Source organism: Urocampus carinirostris, chromosome 5 (assembly GCF_059441175.1).
Source record: "Urocampus carinirostris isolate Australia breed hairy pipefish chromosome 5, RoL_Ucar_1.0, whole genome shotgun sequence".
NCBI classification, from domain to species: Eukaryota; Metazoa; Chordata; class Actinopteri; order Syngnathiformes; family Syngnathidae; genus Urocampus; species Urocampus carinirostris.
This window is the reverse complement of record NC_142353.1, coordinates 27,360,227-27,386,896: the sequence shown is the minus strand read 5'-3', so window position 1 is coordinate 27,386,896 and position 26,670 is coordinate 27,360,227. Positions and strand designations below refer to the sequence as shown.

Here is a 26,670-nt window from a genome sequence, read left to right as displayed (position 1 = left end):
CTTTGTTGGATGTTTTTATTGTATATTAAAAATGGTTAAAGCCCAAAATTAGAATGTCATCAAATACATATATTCTTCTTCCGAGGAATTGACAAGAAAATTAATGGCAAATCTCTTTCTTTCAAATATTTTGGGATGTCTAAAGTATTTCTTAAATGGTTTCAATCTCAATGTTTTCAAGAAATTACACCAACAAAGCACAGTTTTCTGCCAAAGGGTGCATCATTCAGGTGATTCTGGTATCTTCCATCTCTTCCATTGTTTCCTTCTCATGTTGACCACTTGGCAACAGGCTATGGTTCACCACTATTGTTATTGTTAGCTGCTCCCTCTTCATCCTATGGTAGGACGCGCCATTGAGAATTTGTCCGTAAAAAAATGGATCTTTTTTACTGTTGTAGGTCCACACAGTAAAAGGTTGAGTTGAAAAATGGGGGAAATAAAACAAAAAAAAGATTTAAGATGTACGGCAAATATATATTTATGTTAATTCTTAAAATTAACAAAAATTTGGGAAAAAGAAAAAACAAATTTTCTTTATTTTATCTTTATTTTTATTTATTAATATTTTATAAAAGAAAATACTCCAAATGAGTAATAATTTGAGCACCACTGCTTTAACATGGCGTTTTAAAGGGACGGTGTGTATTTTAAGCGCCTCCTGGTGTTTAAACATGTATTCATTTATAAAACAAACAAAAAAAAAACAATAGTAATTTAAAAATAATCAAAATTAAATGGGGTATGTTATAAATCTGCACGTTTTAAAATACTTCTAGGTTGAGAAATGTGCATTTTTGTTTTCATAACATTAGCCTCATCTAGAGGGAGCTGACATAATGTCGGAAATCTTGCTCCTATGCATACTCAAAAAAAATAAAAGATCTCTGGTAAAGGCTGGCCAAATAAATGAAGAAGAATTGTGTAGTTTGGTCACTTTGAGTCTACATAGTTTGTAGTCTTCCATGAGCTTTGTAGCACTTGTGTATGGTTGCACCACACAACAACATACTGTATTTTGGTCAGGTACTACACAGTGTCCCTATAATCTGCAGCTAAGGATAGTTTATAAAGGATTATTTTATTTTTTTTATAGATGTGGTTAAGAAATTGTTCTACGGGGACAAAAAACGCACCAGAGTTGTTGCTAAAAATGTAACACACTTACTTATTTTGTTATCAAATAAGCACAATTTATTCATCAGCTTGTTAAATCCCCCCAATGTGTACCATGCCTGCAGGTTTTTAAATAATTAGCACTCATTTACAACTTATTTGAAGGTACAGAGCTGCTTATTACCATCATGATCATTCTTTCACCTCTCCAATCGTGTCAGTGCACTGTCCGTTTTCTTTTTGTTCCCTCATTTTAAAGAAGGGCTTCAATGTTAAAGTGAAACAGATTGAAAACAAAACTAAAGAGAGGAGCTTTGAAGGTACTATTTGATAACTACTTCCAGTCAAAAATCGTGCAGCTGGGAACAAACTTCCTAGAACGTTCAATGTGGTTTGAATGTGTCATATTTTGGGGAATTGTGGGGGGAAAAGGAGTAGTAGTAGTAGTAGTAGTAGTAGTAGTAGTAGTATTTACTTAACTCCAGACATTTTTCTCAAATGGGAAGTGCAGGTGCCAGACAGTTTTTGCCATATTATCTCATTTTCGAAGGCCTACAGAAAATGTGGTTCTGTAGCTATTAAGGCATAGGATCCATCATGAAATAAAAGGTTGAACCCTCATCTTTGTTTGGGAAAAAAAATGTTTCTACTTTTACCATTGTAGTAGACAGTTGAACATTTCAAAGTTTCTTGAAAATACTCGTTTCCAAGAAAATTGAGAAAAAGAGCTCTGTGTGAAAGGATGCATTGGTGATACCTCCTAAATCTAACCAATGCTTTCCATAAACACAACAGCATTTTCCTTAGGAAAAAAACATTTTATTGCACTGTACTGATGCAAAAACGATGCAGGATTTTTTTCTGTGCCTAATGTTTTCAGTATTGTGATCACACAATTTTAGTGGCTCAAGGGAAACCCCCACAAACTCTCAATCGCTGGAAAGAGGAAGCAATACGAGGAAGTGGGGCTCCTCAATGTGTGGAAAAAGTTCCGATGGAAGATATTCCTGCCATTTAGTGGTGCAGGGTTCCCGCGGATCTTTGAAAAATTTTAAAAGGCATTGAATTCATTATTCTTAAAATAAGGCCTTAATTGAAATTTAAATGTCTTAAATCCCAATTCCGAAAGTCTTAAAAATGTGAACACTTTAATGAGAAGTATATTTGTTTGAACCAAAAAAAATGGTAACATTTAACAATTGTCTTCTTTAATAATTCACCAATTTACTTTCGTGCAACATCGCAAAAGCCCAATAATGGAACTATTAAAACGGTGATGTGGTTTCAGTCTGGTCTTTCAGAGCCACAATTTACCCACAATGCAAATCGCAACTTCGGACGGAGACATTTACTTTGGACCATGGGAATGTGTAATTTTAATAAGAACGTACCGTCCGACAAACGTTTTTTGCCATAGCCGAAAGCTCTACCAGGTAATGTGCATGATGCACGATGTGTTGTGTACAAGAAATATTTTTGTTTTTGTTTGTTCGTTTCCATTGTGGGTTTTTTTGTTGTCCTACATTTAAAATGGCCTATTAAACAGTCCTAAAGAGTCTTGAATTTAACCGTCCTTAAGCTGTAGGAACCCTGTGGCAATGTATCATATTGAAAATGATTCCCAGAGGCTTGATACTTACCGATCAGCAGTGCCAAAGCTGTTCGAAAAAAAAATTTTCGGTTTTAAATAATACATAAATAAACATATTTTTACATTTTGGCACGCAGAGGCAATGTTTCTGAAAACGTATTTTAGAACTAAATGAGTTTACATTATATTTCTAAAATTTTCATTCGGCCTGTAGTTTTCCCATGCCTGGTGTAGACCTTCCTAACTGTTGATGAAGGTTACAGATGAGAAGGGCGGGCGTCGAAGTATGTAGGCCACTGTGTCTATTTGGTCCCTGTTGGACAGAAGCCTTATGACAAGTCCAGTCATGAGGGAGCGTCATGAAGAAGCACTTTAATTAGGAGCCAGCCTCCAAAGAGGCTGCACAAAGACATAAGAGCCAAGCAAGCAAAAACTCTCTTCTTCTTCTATGTATAAACATGACGTAGGAGACTTGAACGCAAATGGTCCTTGTAGGGTGATGCAAGTGCTACGGATGACCTGATTGGTCGGCCAGTGGCTTGTCAGCTTTTGGCTACAGGTGTGATGTCGGCAGACAGGTGTTCATAGCTGGGATGGTTAGCGTTGCCCCCTTCCCCTAAGTGCTAAACCCTGCCGGAAAGTTAAGCCTGCATGCATCCAAGTCATATAACACCCTGCCACATATCAACACCCGAGACAAGCAAGACCCCCTCTCCCAACCCGCCTCCCTTTGCATGACCACACGCTCTTTACGCCCTTTTCCCTGGGGATTGCTAGGTTCCCTAAAATAGGCATGCAGATTTGAACTGGGATTGGCTGAGAGCAAGTGTTGCCAATGTAGCTCACTTGGACCTCTTGAGTAGCCCAGGGTCCTTTTCTGGAAATGTGCTGAATATGCACCTATTTTCTATGTGCAGTTTGTGCAAGTTGGTGCAATTCTAAGACACACTTGAATAAACCTTTTCCCTTTTTCATATTTTCAGTTTGGGTTAGTGTTTGGACTCGACTCGTAGCAGGCCTTTTCTTACTCTCACCATTTTCATGCGACACTGACAAATAGAAATTTTAAGAAAATACTGCGGGGACAATCATGTAGTCATTCTCCGGCAATACCCCCTTCCTCACTCCCCTCTCTTCGGACCAAATGTGTTCCCCCCTGAACAGCTCTTGTAAAAAAAAGATAAAAGCGAATAAGCACGGTGGAAAATAAAGCGTAAAGGCTCTTAGAACTCAGTTGGACATTATTAACACTTACTTAAAGATACATTTTTATCTTTCAAATTTTTAAGGACACTTCAAACGAAGTACTCCACTTTCAAACAAAAGTAAATAAATAGTAAAAGTAGGAAGAAAAAGTGGTTCAATATATTAGGTTATTGAATTATAACGTAACAAAAATGGGGACATTCCAGTATGATGACCTTCTTTATTTTCAACTTACTTTATATTGAACATTTAAACAGAAGACAAATATATTACGCTAGTTTGAAAATTGTCTTCTCAAATAACATTTACTTTCAAACAAGTAGACCACAAAAAGGTTAAACTAGGAGAATAAAGAAAACAGGTTAAATTAAGTTATAAAACTATAACTTGACAAAAAACAAGAATATATCAATATATTCTAAAAATACATTATGGTGAAAGTTTAAAAAGGACAAAAAATTTTAAAACCAGGAAAAAAATTTAAATCTGTTTTAAAACTAAAACAAGACTAAAAGTAACGATGAGTATACTCAAGTCAATAAATTATATTTTCAACTTACAATATTTTGCCCATTTAAATGGAAGGATAAAGTGGAATCACTAGAAAAAATGGGTCGAATGAATTAAGTTACGAAATAACAGATCAACATAAAAATGATACTGAAGTCATTCAAATGTTCAACTTAAATTATCCATCCATCCAGTATCTGCACCGCTTATCTTCAGTAGGGTCGTCGGGGGTGCTGGAGCCCATCCCAGCCGTCTTCGGGCAGTGGGCTGGGGACACCCTGAACTTGTTACCAGCCAGTCACAGAACTTCGATTACATCGACCATTTGAACAAAAGTTAGAGAAACCATCCTAGTTTTTGTTTGTCACGTAAGAAACGGAAGGCCAGAAGTTCAATTCTTGTCAGTTGAATATAACAAAGAAAAAAAGAAAAAAACTAGCGTGCTAACCCTTCGCAACCCCTTTGTTCTCCCAACCGGCGTTTGTTTTCTGTGATTTCCTGATGACTGTCAAACATGTAAAAGATCCTTTCAAATTCTCCATTTCACATTCCCGCTCGGGTGGGCAAGTCAGATTTATAAAATAAAATAAAAATTGTAAAAAAAAGAAAAACAAAGAGGAGAAACCGCTGCGAGATGCTTCCCTGTCGTCGGCGCTAGCGGCAGACAAACAAACGAGAAGTTCACGGAGATTAACTCATCACAGCTTTTACGTTTTTCTTTTATACACCCACACACAGACACACTCAAAGACACACTCAAAGACACACACACACAAAGACGCACACTCACTCGATCGGCATCAAATAGACGGTGTAGTAAAGTAAATTTAATTACGAGCGTGTGATAGGGAGCCCAGGATGAAAGTAGAGGAGCGCCATGACTACACAGGCCCGTGATATTCCTCCACTCGACTAATCTCCCTTTATTAAAGCCGGGGGGTCGATGAGAGGGGGTTCTTGGTTGGGAGTGGAGCGCCTTTGATGAGATCTCCAACTGTCAGCTACTGTACTTTGATTACTGGCAGGCTGGTCTTTGTCTCACTTTATAAGACAACTGGAGACGGGGGGTACGGTTCTGGGATGTTTCAGTTGTGAGGATCGGTGTCGGTGATGTTTTGATTCTGAAATAAGATCTTTGAGTGGAGAGGACGAGGTTTTTGAGGTTCTAATGGGGGCAGGTGGCCATCAAGTGGATGAGATGAGAATTGCCGTTTTCAGTACCCAGTCTTTGATTTGTGGTCATGTATCATCTGCTGTTTTCCCCCCCTTTGGTTTCAACCCAAGAGTTTGTTAAGACTGTATATAATGGTCCAAACATTATTTATTACTGAGTACAATTTTGCACCATTAAAATGTAGATTGTCAAAAAATAATAATAAATAGATAATTGAAAAAAAACCTCATTTGAAAGACTAGCTCGATTGAAGATATTTCGACAGATTTGTTTCTTAAAGAAAAAAGATCCTTGCTCATTTTGAGTAAATGTTCTCCTTTTACTTGAAATATTTAGTAAAATCTACTTGAAAATGTCCTGCTGGCGGCCAAGATGTATAAGAGTCCTTTTTTGTTGACGAGCTCGGACCTGGGTAGACTTCCGCATTAATCTGTAAACTCAAAAAGTACAAATCCTTGTGGAATTTGCATCATTTGAGACAGCCGCCCTTCACCTGTTCCGTGCCGCCTTTTTCTCCGCAGACATTGCGGAAAAAGGGCCTAAACGGCTGTGACAGCCCCGACCCCGATGCCGATGATTCGGTGGGCCACAGCCCCGAGTCCGAGGACAAATACCGAAAAATAAACGAGGACATAGATCTGATGATCAGCAGACAGAGACTGTGTGTAAGTACAACTTCCTCAATTCGAATCTTCCTCACCTCTTTCTTCTCTTTCTTTCCTTTCTCCACCCCCGCTTTGTGGCGTTTATGGACCCCCTCAAACTCCACCAGGCTTTGAACAAGAAAGAGAACAAAGGTGGCGAAAGCCCGGAACTCGAATCCACTCTCATCCTCACGCCCAGAACCGAAGAGAAATACAAACAGATAAACGAGGAGTTTGATCACATGATTAAAAGTCATAAAATACCCGTAAGTACGGGCTTGGACGGCAAACTAACCCCCCCAAAATTTGCTGAGTGGTCAGTTGATGTGGCGCTAACCTCGTTAACCGCTATTGTTTGCTAGGACGCTTACGGCCACGGATTTTAACACAGGCGAATCGCTAACTTGTGCTTAATGAGGAGAGGTCCATTCATTTCAAAGGACTGCGGCGGCCATTTTGGGTAGGGTAATTGCAGAGTAGTGTGACGGCTTTTCCTCTTGTTAGATTCCAGTTCTTATGCGCTAATGGGCTCAAAGAGAGCATTTCGACATTGTGAATAATGTGACTTGGATTACACGGTAAACGACAAATTATTAACAAAGATAAAACTTTTTTAAGTTTTCTTACACATATTTTATCTTTATTTTTCTAAAATAACATAATAGACGGCGTAAATGAGATTAGATGATCATTTGCTTTGCCAAAGTGGATCCTTGAGGTCTATTGCCATCCATGGCGACCTAACTAAAATGGATCTTTGACATTTATAGCCATTTGCGACTGTTTAAAAAATGTAATTTTTCAAAAAATTCAACTTCAAAAAATGATCCTTAAAATGAGCAGCATTTACAGCATTTGTTTTTTTCATGAAATATATCTGAAAAAAATTACCGGCATCTGAAGTGATAGAAAATAAGTAGAAATTTAAGACATAGAACCAACGTGATAAACAAAAAAATGGCTTGGCTTGGGTGGCAATTTTCCCCATTTAAGGACATTTTAACTTTGCTTTTCCAATAGAATTAAGTATATCAAAATAAGTGGCAGATAACTTGGCTTATTTTTAGTCCTTTTCTCCAACGGAAATTAAAAATTATTTTTACAGAAAACTTCCAAAATAAGATAATGTCGTTTGAGACAAGGAATTTTTTTTATATTAAAAAATGAGATAAATGTATTTAAATAAGGGGTAAGAAAGTTTAAAAAGAGCAAGATTTTTTTTGCAATGTACGCTTGAAAATAAATTACCCTAATGGCAGGAAATTATCCTTGTCAATTGTATTTTTTTTAAATACATTTTGTATTATTTTGTTTTAGAAATAAAGTCTAGTGAATGTATACTTAAATAAAATAATTCTTATCCAGCAGCTGAATTATTTGAGTTTTTAATGCTTTCACAAAGAAATTATTTAATCAATTCTTAATGGGGGTTTTTTCTTAGCCGCATTTTATTTTTGAATAATGTCATAGACAGAGTAAATCCTAGTTAGTGATCAATTGCATTGCTTATGTGGATCTTTGTCGTCTATTGCCGTCCATGGCAGCCATTTCTTAAAATCAACAAAATAACATTAAAGTTTAGGGCTACAGTTAAATCTCAAGTTAGGGCTACAGTTTTATTTTATTGATTTTTTTATTTCATTGACGGACTATAAAGGAACAGTAAACTAATGAAAAAATGGTTTCATAGAACAAAACAGATGAAAACAGACTCAAAAAATAACAAAGTCATTGCATTTATTTTCCATAAATAAGCCCACTTAAAAGACCAAAATAATTAAAACAAAAAACTGAGGCTAAAAAAAGGCAGCTATATCCCATTTAACTCAGATTCTCCCTCTATTGCTGTGAGACACATGGCAGCAATTCCAAAGCCTATTTTCTACTTCCTAAAGCTAACATTGAAAATGCAAGGGCTTCCAGGGCACTCCCAAGGTTAAGACCATTTGCCAAGTGACACAAAAACTGGCAAAAAAAAAGAGGTGATCCGGGCTTCTCATGTTACTGACGAGGCTGCGTGCTGATCTGAGTAAATACCGCCGACGCTTTACATTAGCGCCATGAAGTGGAAAAAATAAATCTCTTTGGATTCGGCTCAAGTGCTATGACCTTAAAAAACAAAGAGCAAAGCTAGCTAGCTGAAGTGTATCTTTGACGTCTATAGCCGTCTGTGGCAGCCTAGTTAGAATGGATCTTTGACGTCTTTTGCAAGTAATAGGAGCCTAGCCTGAAAGGATCTTGGACATATAAAGTATCGCCGTCCACAGCAGTCTTGTTAAAAGTGATTTTTACGTTTATGACAGGCTAGGGTTAGAGTACCATGGATTTTCGACATTTTCACCGTCTGGTAGCCTAGCTAAAACGTGTCTTTGTATTCTATAACATTCTATGGCAGTTTAGCTAGAATGAATCTTTGATGTCTATAGCAACCCAGTTGAAAGGGATCTTTGATGTTTATACCCATATGTGGCAAACTAGCTAAAACTTATTTTTGATGTCTATAGCAGTCTATTGCATTCTTGCTAATGTGGATTTTCAATGTCTCTGGCCATCTATGGCAGAATAGCTAAACAAGGATTTTTGACCTCTATGGTGTTTTATGGCAGTTCAGGTATAATGGATCTTTGACGTGACGTCAACAATTTTTGATTTTGCAGATTCCTGATCTTCTTGATTAATTTAATAAATATTTTTTCCTGAAATTAGAAAATATTACAATACAAAAAGATTGTCTAAATGCATTAAAAAGGTAAAAAGAAAATCAAGATAAAAATTCTATCCCCATGTGTAGAAAGAGCATTTGTATTAATTTTAAGAAGGATGTTTCTTATTTTTGACTGTGTCATCTTGTTTCTCTAAGGGAATCAAATAATCCTTGAAATTTTTGCTTATTTTAGGAAATGTCTTCACTGAAATGAGAACAAGTATTAAATTAGAAAATACAAAAAAATAAAAATAAATGACAATTAAAAGAAAATAATATTATATTTATTTACAATTATTTATCTTAAAAAACAAAATATCTTTAAAATAGACATAATTATTTGGTCCAACAAATTAATTCATGCATTTATTTCAATTAATCATGTTTTAGTTGCCTACAACATTTTAATTAAAAATGAATTCATATTTTTGCTGGTTAATGCAAGATGTTTGATTCTATTCTTAAAATAAAATACTAACGAATATTAAAAGCTATATGCAATAATGACATTTTAATAAATAATATATTAATACATTCATAATAAAATATATATTTGTTTGAAAAGGATTTAAAGATTATATTCATAAGCGTTGTACGAAAGAAGTATGAAATTACCTGTTTGATACGTATTTCGAAATTAGTTCTTATTATTCTTTTATGTATTTAGTTATTTAGCCAAGACCATATTATTTTATTAGAATAGGAATATGAAATACAGTACCTTAAATTGAAGGGTGTGGCACCATTTAAATGTGCAATATGTTCTGCTAAAGGGTAACTTTTATTTATCTATTTATTTTTGCAGTGCATTCATTAAATTAACAGCATGTGAAACACTGAGGCATTTGTTTTGTCGGAGACAAAACAGGAGAACCCAACCCAACTGGATTTCCACAGATTTTTCCATTTCATCTTCAACTCTCTTTTAATTCCCCTTGACTGTGTCATATTTTGTTTTTTCCAATTATCGTTTTAATTTGCAAATTTAATCCAAGCAGCTTCTGCCCTTTCCCCAGCAGGCCATGCCCCCGTCCAATTACGACATGCCGGTGTCCATCCCAGTCAGCAACCAGAACAATCTCCTCTACGGCCATCCTGGAGGCTCCCTCGGAAATCACAATCTCCTCCCGCTGACGCACCACGGGCTGCAGAGAAACAGCATGTCGCCCGGGGTCACACACCGACCCCCCAGTGCAGGTAACCATTTTTTTACACAAATATGAAATCTGATTTCCCTGTGATATGATTATGATAATTCCATGATCACGGCATGAATTGGAATTTGATTTCTATCCTCGCCTTCTTCCTATTTTTAGTTGTGATGATTAATCGATCAATCGAGGTCGAATCAATTATTGCATTACAAAATGATATCTGATACTTTATGAGTAGTTTAGATATATTTTGTCTTGCTTGTTTGTAGGAGCTCCTGAACACTGAATAAATACATAGATAATATAAAAAAATACACATATGAATACAAATAATGTAATATTTTATTCAAAATTCCATCTATCCATCCGTTATCTGCACTGCTTATCCTCAGTCGGGTCGCGGGGGTGCTGTTTTCCATCCCAGACGTCTTCGGGCAGTGGGCAGGGGACACCCTGAACTGGTTGCCGGCCAGTCGCAGGGCATGCATGAACAGAAGAGTATTCACTCGCTCATTCACACCTAGGGACAATGTGGTCCAGCCAATTAACCTGACATACATGTTTTTGGAATGTGGGAGTAGACCGAAGTGTCCTGAGGAAACCCACCCAAGCACGGGGAGAACATGCTAACTCCGCATTGGAAAGCTGGTAGCTGGATTTAATCCCATGACCTCAGAACTGTGCCACCTCCTCTATTCAAAATTAAGTAATGAATTTTAAGTGCCAATATTTGTTTGTTTTTTAGAAAACTACCTAAAAGGATAGGATTAAATGTATTATTAATTAAATATAAAATACACATTTTAATTTATATGCTCAAGCATTTTTATTTTAAAAAGAAAATATATTTAAACATAATAAATATTTCATTATTCGTCACCTAACTATTTATTTTTAGAAAATTTGTAATATGGAAAATGTAAGTGCTAAAATATTGACTGTTTTTTTTTTCATTTAAAAGTCCAAAAATAATGAAATCATTTAATATTTTACATAAATATAAATTATTTACCATTTTTTTGTGTTTTAAAACTTAACAAATATTTGGAAATTATTTCACAGTTTATTATTATTTTAATTTAGTAAATGAAAATGATCACATTTAAAATGGAATGTATATGAAAAACATTTCCTGATTGATTATTTATTACTTAGTCAATAAAATGCATAAAATTTATAGTATTGATATTTGTTTTTTTCTTCAAAAATAAATAATGAACAAATATAATATTGTTAATGAGGTATTAATACTAATTTAATTGATACATTTAGAGAAGTAAACAAATAAACATGATGTATTAATAAGTATTTGAAACATATTTATTTTGTTGCCACAGAACTAGTTTTTTAAACTGAATTTTCAATACATAAAATAATAGATAATCCAAAAATATTCTATTTTACGCATTGTGTTTTTTTATACAAAATAAAAAAAAATAAATAAATAAATATTTATATATATATATATATATATATATATATATATATATATATATATATATATATATATATATATATATATATATATATATATATATAATTAGGTATTAACAGTTATTTAATTCATGTTTTTCCTTTTCTTTTTTGTTGTTGTCATCATGTTTGTTTTTTTCTTTTGATTGATTCGGCATCAAATGGTGAAATTGACCGGCACTGTTTCGAATCGGATTCCGAGCGAATCAAATTGACACTTTTTCCAACACAACCTCCCTTGAATTACATTCCTCCAATGAAAACAGTCATGAAATCAGCATCCACTAAAAACGATTATCCCCGTCTTTGTTTCTGGAAATTCCATCGAGCGAACGATTCAAACTGGACGCTGGAAAAGACGACATCAATCAAACCAATCATATGAAATTTATTTGTGAAGCACATTTCAGGAAATACATTTCCATTCAAAGTACTGCATAAAAACATTCAGTGTACAATATGACAATAAAATCCCCTCTTTTTATCCCCATCAGACAACCCGAAACATCAAATGCACAGACACACTTGATCGGAAAAAAACAATAAAAACAAAATAAATAGTAATAGAAATAAAATATGATTAAGGCAAGGCACAGGCTATCGAAGTGGCGAAAGGGACCTGAGGGAGGCTTATCCTCACTGATAGCAATGGCAGCAGATGGCTTGAGAATTTTCTTCCATTGAACCTAACCCTACCAGCGATTTTAAAACTGATGTCATGTGATCTCTCCCCTGCCCTCGTAAGCACACGTGCTGCTGAATTTTGAAGTAGCTGCAAGCTGGCAATGTTCTTTTTTGGAAGACCGGAGAGCAGGGCATTACAATAATCCAAACAAGAGGATATGAAAGCATGCACCTCCGTGTTTGCCTGCAAGAGAAATAGCTGGCTATAGTATTCAGATGATAAAACCTAATTTTAGGTATATTTTTCATATTTGGAATAAAATTGAGCCCAGAGTAAAAAATAACACCCACATTTTAACACAATCTGAAGGCCAGTGAATAGCACGTTGTTATTGTTGTCTGCAGTTTTTGTGGTGAGTCTTGAGACAGCACCCACACCCTGTTATTACAAAAGGATGCCGGCAAAAACTCAAAACTAAATACAAGCTTTGGAGCTCCAATGGTCTGCGCCAAAACCACTCAAGCAGGGAAGCTTTCCTGCCCTTCCACCTCACATGGCTTCAAAATAATTACGGGTCATTTTTCTTGGACCACCACGTTCCGTTGTTCGGAGATGATTTTTTTATTTGTTTTTGTTTTTTTGAGTAGCAATGTGCATTTTAGAGGAATCAGTAGGATTAGGGGTTAAGTGGAAAGGTTATGGGTTAGAGTTAATAGCTAGTGTAAGGTCTAGGGCAGGGGTTGGCAACCCAAAATATTGGACCTAACCCAACAAAAACGTAGCTCCCTTTTTGGGGGAAAAAAAAAAACATTAAAGAAGCAAGCTAAATCATCCCAGACAAAGCTCTGCCAGTGTTTATTAGCCTCTATAAACTGAATTTAAAAAATACCTTCTAAAAACTGCACAAAGATAGAAGGTCTAGCACAGAAGTTGGAAACCCAAAATTTTAAAAGACTGTATTGGACCAAAAAAAAAACATCTTTGAGCAACAAAAAATAAACTAGGGGTTATGGTTAGGGATTAGAACAAGGGTTAATACTTCTATTGGGATAGGGTTTGCGCTAGGGCTTTGGATTAGGGGTTAGGGCTATGGTTAGGTTTTGGTTTTGGAGTTAGGTCAAGGTCTGGGTTTAGAGTTAAGTGTTACCCTGGGGGTTAGTGATTAGAGCCAGGGTACAGTTAATTTTAGAGTTTGATATTATGGTCAGGGTTAGGGTTTAGAGCTAGGGCTCTAAAGTTCCGCCGATGGTTAGGGTTACGGTTTTGCGTTAGGACGCGAGTTGATCTTTAGTGAGGGCTAGTTGGGGGTAAAGGATAGGGGTCAAAATGGAATTAGGGTTGGAATTAAGGTCTGAGTTTAAGGCTATGGTTTAGGGATTAATGTTACGGGTAAGGATGGAGTTGGAGTAGAGCTAAGGGCTTAGGGCTAGGGATTGCGGTTAGGGGTGTTGTCAGGGTTAAGGTTTTTTTTTTTACAGGGTAGCGCATTAGAAAAGTACATGAAATGCGTGTCCAAGAATTTTTTATTTTTTTATTTTTTTAGGTGGCCTCATGGGTGCCGACCTCACCACTGGCGCAGGCACCAGTGCTGGTAAGAACGCCCGTCTTATTTTTTTATTTTTTTTACTTTCCTTCTACAACTCACCCACTCGGTGCTATAAAACGCCTGACTAATATTAACTTGCCTATTGTTGACGTTAGCGGCTGTGGAGTTCAGCTGAGGATGTTTAGCTACCGCCAGGACCGTGACACATCCTGCCCCTTGTTGAGTTTTGCAATAAATTTGGGCAATACTTGGCAGGGGAGGAGAAATGAGACGCGCTTCCCAATGAAGGGGAAGACATAGGCTATGTTTTCATTTTTGTGTTCTTTATTTTCTTTTATTACATTTCTATTTCATTTTTTTTTACTCGTGACGTAAATTTACTCATATATATATATATATATATATATATATATATATATATATATATATATATATATATATATATATATATATATATATATATATATATATATATATATATATATATATATATATATATATATATATATATAAATTAATAAACTGAAAAAGTAATTAAAGGTGGTTAATTTAACATATTTGAATTTAAGGTCACCCAAAGGAGCATTGTGGTTGCCGTTAGTAATTGTTTTAATTTTTCCCTAGACATTTACAACTACCATATGTCTTTCTCTTTCGGAATGGAAAAAATAAATCTTATTTAAGCAAAAGTCGTGTTTTAGCTTCTGTGTGCCACTCGGTCATCTCAGGCCAAAGTTTATGGCCCCAGTTTAAGGGGGGAGATTTTATAGCCTTCGACATATTTTACAGTGTAAAAAATGGTTGGAAGGGGAGCCGGGGCACAGCTGGGTCACCATCTTCGGGGTCACTGCTTGGTTTCTCGGTCTGGGGGCCACAGAGGGAGCTTTTATTGTGGCGGGCGTTCGTCTGACGGCGCGTCGCAAGGCTCAATCCCCCCCAATGCGCTCTTTGTGTCACAGCGGGGTTGGGGTGCTTCGGGGGGCTCGTGGGGGGAGGGGGACAGAGGCCAGCTCTGTGAGCGCAGCGTCGTTTGGAAGGGGCGAAAAAACACGGGGCCGTGGAAAAAAGTCAAAGATTCCATTCAAATGGATGTTAAATCATATCTGGAGGCGGAGTAGGGAGGGGCACTGGTGATGAAAACAGGGAGCAACGAAAATGCCCCAATTTACGATAAGTAATATAAAATAAAGTATGCACAACTAAAAAAAGAATTATAAATAAATCAACACGGTATGAATAAAGAACAAATATTAAATACATGAATAAAGTATGTGAAAAATAATAATAAATGAATAAATAAATTGAATAAAGTTTGCATGAAATAAGAAATATTAAAAGAAGCATGTTTGAGAAAAAAATAGGGATGCTTTGATTAGAAAAAAGATTAAATTTATACTATAGGCTCCTAAAAAATATACATCATGTGTGTTTGATGAGAATATTTAATACATAATAATTAAGAAATGCATAAACACAAAAATAATAAATAAAATGTGTTAATTGGAAAAAAAATTAGATAACAAATGCATTAGTAAATAAATAAATGAGTAAACTGTGATTAAGAAATAAAAGTATGCATTCATGAAAAAAATATATTTTAATTAGAATGCCTACATAAACCATAATGAATCAATAAAGTATACATCATTAAAAAGGAATAAATAGTTTGTGTAGATAAAATAAGAACAAAGTTTGAGTTCATCACAAAAAATAAGTTATTAAATCAGTAAAGTATAAGTATATACTTATATGAGTAATTACATTATCCATAAATAACAATAATAACAAAATGAAGCATGTGCAAATAGAGTAATAATAAATCAACAATTAAAGCACGCATCAATAATAAATGTATGTAAATAAATTTATGTGTGAATAATACTACAGGAAAATGAATAAACCAAGTAAAACATATACAACCATAAAAACAGGCTTTAAGGAGTAAATATCTAAATAAATACAGCACACTATGTCAAATAAATCAATAAATAAACAAATGCTTCAATAGAAAATAATGGATTTTTAAAGCTATTTGTATATGAAAAATAATACCAAAACATAAAAAAACTAAGTGAAAAGAAATGATAATAAAACCTTGAAACATAAGCAAGTTTTTAGAAATAAAAACCAAAATAAATGTAAAAATAAATAGCAAAACTACGTCAATTAACTTAATGAATCATGAACACGCATTTAGGACCACCCTTTCACTTAAATTATTGTGCATATAGTGCAAGTGTATTTTATCTGTGTATCTATTTATGTATTTATTCCTTTTTACTCATTTCCTTTTTTATGTATACATTATCTTATTGATTTTGGCATTTGTTTATCCCTCTTGAGCCGGTGGTGGACTCAGCCATAATTAAGTTAGGAGTTTTAATAAATAGACTTCTGCAACAGCCGCAAAAAAAAAGACTTACCTGTCTGTTGTTGCCATGCTTGCACTGTCTGCAAAGAGACTAAATGACAGTGAGCCCCCATGGGACTTCCTACCTGGGGACCCCCTGCGGTGTGGCAGCATTGTCAAAAAAATAATAATGTTTTGTTCCTTAACTGCATGGAGTGTTTGTCAGTTCTATTGTTTTAGATTATTTTCAAAAAAGTCAAACTTCAACGTATATAAAATGCGTTTCAACGATATTTTAGAAAGGGACTTTAGAATATAGTGTGGTTAATTTCCGACTTGATTTACACCCAAAATAGACGTCTAAAATTGGTTTGTTTTCAGCCCGTCCCCAAAAAGTCGTTTTGAAAAAGATGTTTTTCCACTGAGCAAAAAATGACTTATTTTGGACGTATTTTCAACCAAAGTCTTTGCTCTCAAAATAGAATACACAATGCTGAAAAGACTAACTAAATCAACATACAAAAAAAACTAAAAAGAAGACGACTCTGGAACACAAATTAGCGCTTACCGAAGGAAACATGAAACTAAGATGATCTTGATCATGATAATATGTGGATAGAATAACAGAACAAAACATGAAAAGAAACAGCACAAGAATCATTCCTGTAACATGGACAAGTACAAGAGTGTCACTAAGACAAATACATGAAATGTAATGCAGGCCCATTAACTAGCTGTGACTCATCAAAAAGATGAAAGGAAGACAGGATAGACTGGGACACTAACTAAATGAACAAAACATGAAAGTAAACTTAGTAAGGACATATACCTACTCTCTGATAGAAAAATAACAGGAGTGATATGAGGACAGAATCGTGTTCTACATTGTCTTTCCATCCATCCATTTTCTGCACTGCTTATCCTCAGTAGGGTCGCGGGGGTGCTGGAGCCCATCCCATCCATTCCCGGGCAAGGGACACTTCAAACTTGTTGCCAGCCAGTCGCAGGGCACGCAGAGACAGACAACTCACTCTTGGGACAATTTGGACTGGCCAATTAACCTGACATGCATGTTTTTGGAATGTGGGAGGAAACAAGTGCGCCTGGGGGAAACCCACACAGGCACGGGGAGAACATACAAACTCCACACGGGTAGGCTGCATTAGCTGGAATTGAACTTTGAACATTCGCACTGTGTGGCTGTACGATAACCACTCATCTGCCTTACTGCTGACAAAATATAGCAATAAAATCCAGGCACAATAAGTTGCTTCAACAGAACAAAACATTATCACAAAACTACGCAAGAAACACTGCCACACGAGGACAGAATTACTTCAAGAGTGTTTGCAATGACAATCTCAAGAATTATAATGTAGGCACATTACCTACCTGTAACTTAACAAAAGCATAAAAGAAAGACAACAAAAGATATGTTGGAACACTAACTACCTCCAACTGAACAAAATGTGAATGTACCCACTTGTTGATAATGTAACGCGAGTGCCATGATGATGAAATCATGCGAGCAGACTAACTAACTGTAATAGGGCAAAAGCATGAAAGAAAAATGGGTTTACTCCGGTTTGCTCCCACATTCCAGAAACATGCATGTCAGGTCAATCAGATTCAAATTGTCCCTAGGTGTGAAAGAGCGAGTGAGTTGTCTGTCTCTGTGTCCCCTGCGACTGGCTGGCAACCTGTTCAGGGTGTCCCGCGGCCCACTGCCCCAAGATAGCTGGGATGGGCTCCAGCGCCCCCGCAACCCTACTGAGGAAAAGCGGTGCGGACAATGGATGGATGAATAAAACATGAAAGAAAGACAACTCAGGATATGTTGGGACACTAACTAGTTCTAACAGAACAAAATACCAAAGATGCAGGGAACATACTCACACGTGGATAGGATTGCGCATTGTTCCAACAGTAATCAGCCCAAACAGAACAAAACATGAAAAGACAACAAATAAAGAAACTTTCCCCTATGCAAATAAAACATTGACAAGAGTGCCATGACGACAAAAACAGGAAATATAATGGAAGCACACTACTAAACCCTAACCCAACTACTAAACAAAAACATTAAACAAAGATAATGTAGGGCAGCACGACAAAAGAGTGGTTAGAGCATCCGCGGCACAGTTCAGAGGTAATGGGATCAATCCTTTCTGTGTGGAGTTTGCATGTTCTCCCCGTGCTTGCGTGGGTTTCCCCTCAGCACTCTGGTTTCCTCTCACATTCAAAAAACATGCATGTCAGGTTAACTGGCTGGTCCAAATTGTCCCTAGGTGTGAATGAGCGAGCGAATTTTCTGTCCCTGTGTGCCATGCGACTTGCTGGCAACCAGTTCAGGATGTCCCCTGACCACTGCGCGAAGATAGCTGGGATGGGCTCCAGCACCCCCGCGACCCTACTGAGGATAAACGGTGCAGATAATGCATGAATGGAAAGACGATGTAGAACATGGTGGAACAGCAGCTCTAACTCAACAACACATAAACAAGCAAGAAGTGTTGGAAGATAAACTAGCTTTAATTGAACATAACCTGAAAGGAAGAAGTTTCAGGGAACATACCCCAGCGTGGATAGAGAAATAAGATCCAATACATTTAAAAATAAGACAGATTTCATCCAACGAGGTAAGGTTTTGGTTCTTTGTAGCATTGAACCCATCCCCCTCTCCCCTTTCGTTCAAAAAAGGGCGCAGCGAGGACTTTTCCCCACTTGAAAGACGGGCAGGAATTATACGTTAGACATAAATGAATTTCCTAATCATACACTCTGGTGGGGAAGAGCGAGAAAATGAGTCGCAGATGTCTTCTTGGGCAACTTCCCTTTTTCTGATCTTTGTCCGATTTGAAAGCCTTTTTTTGTTGTTGTTGCTGTTAAAAAGTCTGAAGAATTTCAACGACTTTTAGCAGCGACAGGCATTATTAAAAAAGAGCGCGTGCACAAGCGTGTGACGTCATCCCGTTTTGTGCGGATGGGCCGCAAAGTGCGACAGCGGCCTCTTTTGTGCGCATAATGATGGATGCACGTGCGTGTTTTCTATGAGAGCGTCTCGGTTTCCGTCTCCATCTTCGCATTAGCCGAGTGGCAGCTGCCTCTTCAGCTTCTTCGGCTTTTTGTGAGCTGGAGTGGGCGCATGCGGAGACGGATGAATGATACCCAGTGCGCCCTCCCAAAACACCCATTGACGGCGCGCGTATACACATTTAGGGTAAATAACACGGGATGAAGACAGGGGGCGGCGTTGATCAGAGTTGGAGTCGCCAATTGGACATCTGCAGAGAAGCGCGGAAGTGGCGTGCGTCCAGTTGGTCACGCGTGAGCACACGCTTCGAAAACACGCGTCCAAAACACGCCTAGATGGCATGCATAAACCAGAGATAAGATTTTAAGCCCGTGCCCAATCAAGCCTTAAATATCAATCATTGCATTCGGGTCGGGCTGGGCTTCTCTCTCACTGACTTTTTTATATTTATATAAATATATGTTTATAAAAAATGTACAGTAAAACAGTGCCAGACTTGTATTGCAATTTCAAGGCGATTTTCGATTTTACAAGAAAAGTGCGTTTCTGTGCTTGCTTTGTTTTCGGGAAAAACATAAACATAGTGACTTGCAAGCTTACCTCGAGATGATGTCCTTAGAGACTGATAGTATACGACCGTAACAAAATAACTATAGATCTTCAATTAAAGACTGAATTTCATTTGCACAAATAATCTTTAATGTCGTTATACAAAAGTACAATGAAATTGGAAATCTACTCCTTTCAGTGTAAGAAAACAATTTAGAGAAGCTGGCTAGCCACACGCTAGCGTCAGGTAACCGGGACTTCTGCAAGGTATTTTGGATGATTAAAGTACAATTTTACTAATGTAGAGGTTTTCCACGAGTAGTAGCTCCGAGTCGTCTGTTTCATTGGTAATGGATTTGGCGTTGGTGACGAGCCACGTTCGGCAGTGGTGGCTTAAGAGTTGTTAGCCGAGCTGTTAGCTTTCCCTTCTGACGCCGCCTCAGTCAATTCCGGGACTCAATTCAAACATAAAAACAGGCAGTGTGATCACGATTTCTTTGCGCTTTTCTGACTTTCCTCAGAGTCCGATTTAAATAATGAAGTTTTTTTCAATGTTACAAGCCACCAAACCTACGAACTGCGGCGTTTATTTTAGTGGCGATTTGTGCAAGGGCTGTTTGACTGACTGGCAGCTTCACACCAGCCTATCAAAGTCGTGCACACACGTCTTGCAAACTTTGCCCCACCTTTATTGGTTGGTGCCACTAAAACCTGCTTCTGATTGGCCGGCGCTATTAAACCACAAAATGTGACAATTCTTGTTGGCCAAATACTCCGTCACTTAAACTGGAACTATGAATCTTTGAAAAAAAACGCAGCGGTTTGCGGTTACACTGTTGCACTATGTCATATCTTGATATCGATTTGGTTCCGGTTAATCATGAAGCCCTAGTGGGTACTAAAATGAAACAAAATGTCAGTGACAGAGCTAATAACAGGGGCTGTGATTGAATCAGCATCTTGTCACAACTCACTGTGATGTTGTGCGTTAAGGTGTTTGGAGGCGAGGGAGTTGTCTGCGACTGACTGGCAACCAGTTCAGGGTGTTCCCTGCCCACTCCCCATATACAGCTGGGATGAGCCCTAGCACCCCCGCGACCCTACTGAGGATAAGCGGTGTAGATAATGCATGGATGGATGGATGGTTGGATTAAGAGTTAGGGTTAGAATTGGAATTGTCTATGCTTAAAGTTAGCAAAATTGTCTGTCAAAAGGGTAAGATTGTGTTCTTTGAAGACACTTTTTTTGCCTTGGCGATCTTGCAAGGTCGTAACTGCCCTTGTTTTTTTTTTGCCATTGGCGGCCCCAAGGGCGGGGTCCTTATGTGCGGAGCCACCACACAGCCAAATGAGGGGCCCTGTCCCGCTGTGGTCTTGCTGCCGGTAATTTGCTGTTTTCCGCATGATTTGCCGGCCACATGTAGCCTTGACTGACTGTGACATAGTCGGAGGGTTTGGACAGCGGATATAAGTAAATGATACGTGAAACATGGGGTCACGGGGGGTGCTCTAGCCCATCGCAGCCATCTTCTGGCAGTAGGCAGGAGACACCCGAACAGGTTGCCAGCCAGCTACAGGGCATACGAAGACAGACAGACAAACAAAATATATTTTTTAATTTTATTGTGTTTTATCTATTTATTTAACTCTGTCTTCAAAAAATCCTAATTTTAGGTTACACCAACTAATCGACAACAACTCAGGTGTCACATTTTTCACCAACAATTTTTTTAGATTCGCTACAACTTAGAGCTGATTCATACTTATTTAAAGTCCAAAACCTATTCAGATAGAGACTGAATATACATTTTCATTGAGTTTTTTTGTGTTTAATGATATTGCCATCAAACAACTGCAATAATAAATAATAATTTACAGCTCACCAAGGTTTGTTATTTAATAGATATTTGTGATCAAAATTGATGGCAGGGCTTTATTTCCACAGAGTTCGAGCAGGTCTAAGTTGTGGTGATTACTTGGTTTTGTGATAAATTCTATTGATAATAAACTGAATAATAATGGATTTTCTTGCTTTTTGTTCTATTTTCAATTTCTTTAAAGTGTTAACATGTGCAAAGAGACATGATTTATTCATTTTGAAACAATAAACAACAAGCAAATCCATTATTATTCAGTTCATAATTAATATCACCAAAGTGTGTTTTGTCTATACATTATTGCTATAATTTTATAAATGTTTGCGTTTGATATTTCTCTCTGCATAATTTTCCATCTACAGCAAATAAAAACTAAGCAATGATCACATTTGACAATCCATATTTTTGGGAAGTAATCATTTTTTACGTTATTTACAGATGGCCTTTCTATTCGAGGGTCTTGAAAAATAAGACAAAATAGAGAAAAAACATAAACAAGAAAAAAACAATTTTCTTCAGGGTTTACAAAATTAATGAATTTTTATGACCCTTATTTATTCAAATGTCCCAATTTTGCTTTCCTCTTGCAGGAAACGGATACGGCAACCACCGCAACTCTCCCGGTCTGCTGGTTTCTCAGGCCGGCATGAACAAGAACATGCAAGCAAAGTCGCCGCCGCCCATTAATTTGGGCATCAACAACCGAAAACCCGACCTCCGCGTACTCATCCCGCACGGCGCCAAGAACAACATGCCCTCCGTTGTGAGTAAACGCCGACATCGTCAAGGTTTTCTTCGTCTGTGTCCTGTTTCTTTTTCCTTTTGCATTTTTCTGTTTCAAGCCCAAATCTTTATGCAGTCTGGAAATCAAACCTCCCAGAAATTGGGAGCTTACAAGTTATGTTTGATGCTTTAACTCAAAAGTTAACGCTAGAAAGAATGACCCAAACATTATAGCTACTTTACAAATACCAAAGAATGTTGAACCTTCAAGTTAATCCAGTTTTAAAGCCTCAACACAAAGTTAAATGTGTTATTTGGCCGAGTAGGGTCGAGTTAAATGATTTGAAGGGTCTGTCAGTTAAGTTAAAACTTTGATGCGGCTTTACTTGATTTAAAAATTTGAATTGATCAGTTTTAAAGCCTGAAACCCCAGAATTAAATTAAAAGGTAACTCTGAGTTTGCAATTTATCTTAGTTTAGAAGGTGGACGTTAAATGCCTTTAAGTATCTCAATGACTTCAGTCTAAGCTTTAAATATGCTTCAACTTGATTAAAAATATTGAATTAAAGCAGTTCTAAAGCCGGAACTCCAGAACTTTAACTTTGAGTTTGCAATTTATCCTGGATTATAATGTGTGAATTAAATATTTAATATATCTTATTTACCAAAGTAAAGCTTTAGTGCTGCTTGAACTTATAGATATTGAGTAACAGTAGCTTTGAAGCCCTGAAATCCAAGTTGAAGCTTTAACTTAGTTATCTTAAGCTCAGAATTATATCTAACTCAAAGTTTTAACGTAGATTTGAAGGTTCATGTAAAATGCACACAGACACTGCCCTACTTACAAACAAGGTTCCGGACGATCGTTCGTAAGTTGAATTTGTTCATAAGTTGCTTCAGTGCTATATTTTGTATGTTTCAGGTTTATATAAGTATGTTTAAGGATTGTATAAGTAACCTGTAATGTTTTGTCCTAAAAAATAAACTTTTCATTAAATAATATGCTCTATAAATATTAGTAAAGTTGAGTTTAACTTATTTTTGGAAGATGCGCTTCAAGAGGTACTCCTCCATGGTAAAAAGCGTTCCGACCATTTTCTCAACCATATCAAGCTTTCTTAATTCACTTTCATTTCAAAAGAAACTCTTCTTTACACTTTACACCAACCATATTGAATGAATGCATGAGATATTGGGCGGCGGTAGCTCAGGAGGTAGAGCGCTCGTCTTGGGATCAAGAGATCGCAGTTCGAATCCCGGCTCTTCCGTGTTACATGTCAAAGTGTCCTTGGGTAAGACACTGAACCCCTAATTCCCCCAATAAGCAGGTTTGCGCCTTGCATTGCTGCACGGCCGCTATTGGTGTGTGAGTGTGTGTGAATGGGTAAATGTGAAGCACATTGTAAAGCGCTTTGGGAAGTCTTGATTGACTTGAAAAGCGCTAAATAAATGCAGATCATTTCATTTGATTTCATATTAAACAATAAAATAAGCACGCTTCGGGGTGGATGCTGGGTGATCTCTCACAGCTCCACACGTCGGTTGTGGCTGAAAGAAGCACTACAATAATGTCCTGTCCTCGGAAAAAGGTGCACACAATACAAAATCTAACTCACAGAAATGTCCGGATATTTATCGACTTCCCGAAAAAAATGTTTGTATATACGAATGGTCGTATGTAGAGGAGCATCTGTATATATATTGCATCAATTTTTTTGCCACATTTATACTGCAAAAAAAATATGATTACCCTATTGGAACAACATACTCCTCATTTGAAGGATGGTTGCTTTTTTATGATATTTTATTTATCTTTTTTCTTAAAAAAATAAGCACAATTATCCTATCAAGGAGATGTTGAATTATTTTTGATCCCATTTATTTTTTGTTATGACAATCAGAAAATAAATTACATGAAATAAGCAAAGCAATCCACCAGCTTCTATATAATAAACATTTACTTGTTTCAGGTATAAATTGACTTATTATAAAAACACTTAAAATATGCATTTTTTTTCTTCTATTTTATAAGAATGTATTTTTAGCAGTTTATTTATGCATCTCACTAAAGCAGATTTTTTTGTTTTGCCTTTCCCTTTGTCAATATCTAAGTTTAGTTTAGCTAGTAAGTTAAGTACTGGTAACGCTTACTAATTTGAATTTATCGCCTTCCATTTTAACGCCCTCAGTCTGATGATGTCGATCTCCTGTTGGTAAGTGTTTGAGTGTAGAACATCCCAGCAGCCTCCCATATTTCCTTTTTTTATTTTATTCTTCTGCTTTTCACTAATTAAGATGATCAAAACTTGACAATTCTAGCTCACGTTTTTCCATCTGACATGATGGCTGCAATAGCGTGTTTTGTTAGGTCACACAGCGGCCTCTAGTGGTGTATGTCTGTAATCGCACGTTGGCCTGGCATCTTAGTTGCATAAGGTTCACTTTGTTTTCAGCTTTTACTCGCTCTAAATTTGCTTTATTCCATTTTTGCTTTGTTTGAACCTTTTTTTGCATCAAAAAGCTTATTCCTCTCCAGCATAAGCTCACCATAAAAAGGGCGTATTTTCCCTTTGCCATGGTTAGCATCAGTTGCCTTGGTGACGGATTTTGTTACCAAGGCAACACAGAGTAATTGACAGGGTTAGCAGGATCGGGTGCAAATTCGCATCGCTTTCATTTTCAAAGCTTTTGAATAGGGTAGGGGTGTCAAACATGCTGCCTGTGGGACAAAAGCGGCCCGCGAAACAACAATGAGAGAACCACAAGAGAAAAACGGGCTGCGGTTTTAGATATGTCCGCAAAGCCAGGCGCAATTCACAAAGCACCTGGAGGTGGATGTCTATTTTTTTCTTTGTTTTGTCCCTCCCTGTTTCTCTCCCTTTTTCCTTCTCTTTCTCTCTTTCTTTCATTCTCTTTCTTCGTTCTCTCTTTCATTCTTTATCTTTAGCTCTTCCTCCATCTTTCTTTCCTCCTCCCCCTCTCTTTTCCTTTCTCTCCGACTTACACTTTCTCTTTATTTCAACCAGTTCTCTCTCTTTCCTTCTCTCTCTCTGTTTCTCTAGATTTTTCTGTTTCTCTCTTTTTTTCACTCCTATTTTTCTCCATCTTTCTTTCTTTCTTTCTATATATCTCTATTTTCTTAATATTTCTCTCTCCCTCACATTCTCTCTCTCTCTCTCTTTCCTTTCCCTCTCCATTTCTCTCTTTCTCTCTCTCTTTCCTTATCGCTGTCTCCTTTCACCCTCCTTTCTTATTTTCTCGTATTCTCAGTGTCTCTCTTTTTCCGTCTTTGTATCTCTCTCTTGCCCCCTTTATTTTTTCTCTGTTTCCTTCTTTATCTCTCTCTTTGTCTTTTTTTTCTCTCTTTGTCTTTCTTTTCCTCACTGTTTCTTTCCCTCTTTTTCCTTCTCTATCGCCATCGCTGTGTCTTTTTCTATTTCTTTCTCTTTTTTCTTTTCTCTCTCTCTTTCTTTCTGTCTTTCTCACTCTCTTTCTATGTCTTTATCTCTTTCATTCACTTAACGTCTCCTTTTTTCCTTCTCAGATCCCCCCTCTCTTTCTCTCTCTTCGCTTCTCTTTTTGTCTCTCTCACTTCTCTCTTTTTCTTTTTTCTCACTCTCTCTTTAATTTACCAGTCCGGCCCCCGTGAAAGTGCTTTCTCCAATATGTGGCCCCTAAACGAAAATATTTTTGACACCCCTGGCATAGAATAAGAAAGAAAAGAAAGTAAAAGATTAAAAAAAAAGAGTAAATGATTTTAAGTTGTTTCATTTTTTTGTTTCCAGAACCAGAGAATAAATAACTCCCAGTCTGCCCAGTCCTTGGCCACCCCAGTTGTGTCCGTAGCGACTCCGACTCTGCCGGGCCAAGGCATGGGGGGATACCCATCAGCCATTTCCACTTCTTATGGTACAGGTACGTATTCACCGAAACATATACAAATACAATTATTATACGTCTTTTTTATGTAAAAAATAAATGAGTAAAATATCCCAAAATGGAAAACGCAAGTGTATTATTTAAAACATAAATAAGTTATAGAAAAATAAATATTAATATATGTAAGAATTTTAAAAAGGAAATACAAAATTGAGTATTTAAATGAGTGAATTTACTTTTTTTAAATCAATGATCAAATGTAGGAAAATAAAATTATTAAATAAAAAAATTATTATATGTTAACACATCAATAAGATATGAAATAAATGAAATAACACATAGAATGATGCAAGTGTATTTTTGAATGTAATATCCAAGTAATACAAGTAATTAAAATGGAAAATTGAAAATGCATGTGTATTTCTTTTTTTTTTCAAACAATAAATGAAATATACCCCACCCAAGAAAACAATAATGAAAAAAATGCTTTAAAAAATATAATAATAATGTTTAAT

At 36.7% G+C, this 26,670-nt stretch overlaps 1 protein-coding gene across 8 annotated transcripts in view; it reads left to right on the top strand.

Moving 5' to 3' along the window:
- Positions 1-26,670, top strand: part of mef2cb (myocyte enhancer factor 2cb) — a 129,922-nt gene that overhangs the window by 96,872 nt on the left and 6,380 nt on the right. For 2 of the 8 annotated variants that reach the window (XM_088336369.1, XM_088336368.1), the window contains 6 exons: positions 6,119-6,262; positions 9,962-10,142; positions 13,741-13,788; positions 22,143-22,315; positions 24,466-24,489; positions 26,062-26,191. In XM_088336369.1, the coding sequence (XP_088192495.1) occupies positions 6,119-6,262; positions 9,962-10,142; positions 13,741-13,788; positions 22,143-22,315; positions 24,466-24,489; positions 26,062-26,191 (700 nt within the window). Of the gene's footprint in view, positions 1-6,118; positions 6,263-6,369; positions 6,508-9,961; positions 10,143-13,740; positions 13,789-22,142; positions 22,316-24,465; positions 24,490-26,061; positions 26,192-26,670 lie in introns of all 8 variants that reach the window. The other 6 variants (XM_088336375.1, XM_088336370.1, XM_088336374.1 and 3 more) reach the window with 6 other exon arrangements.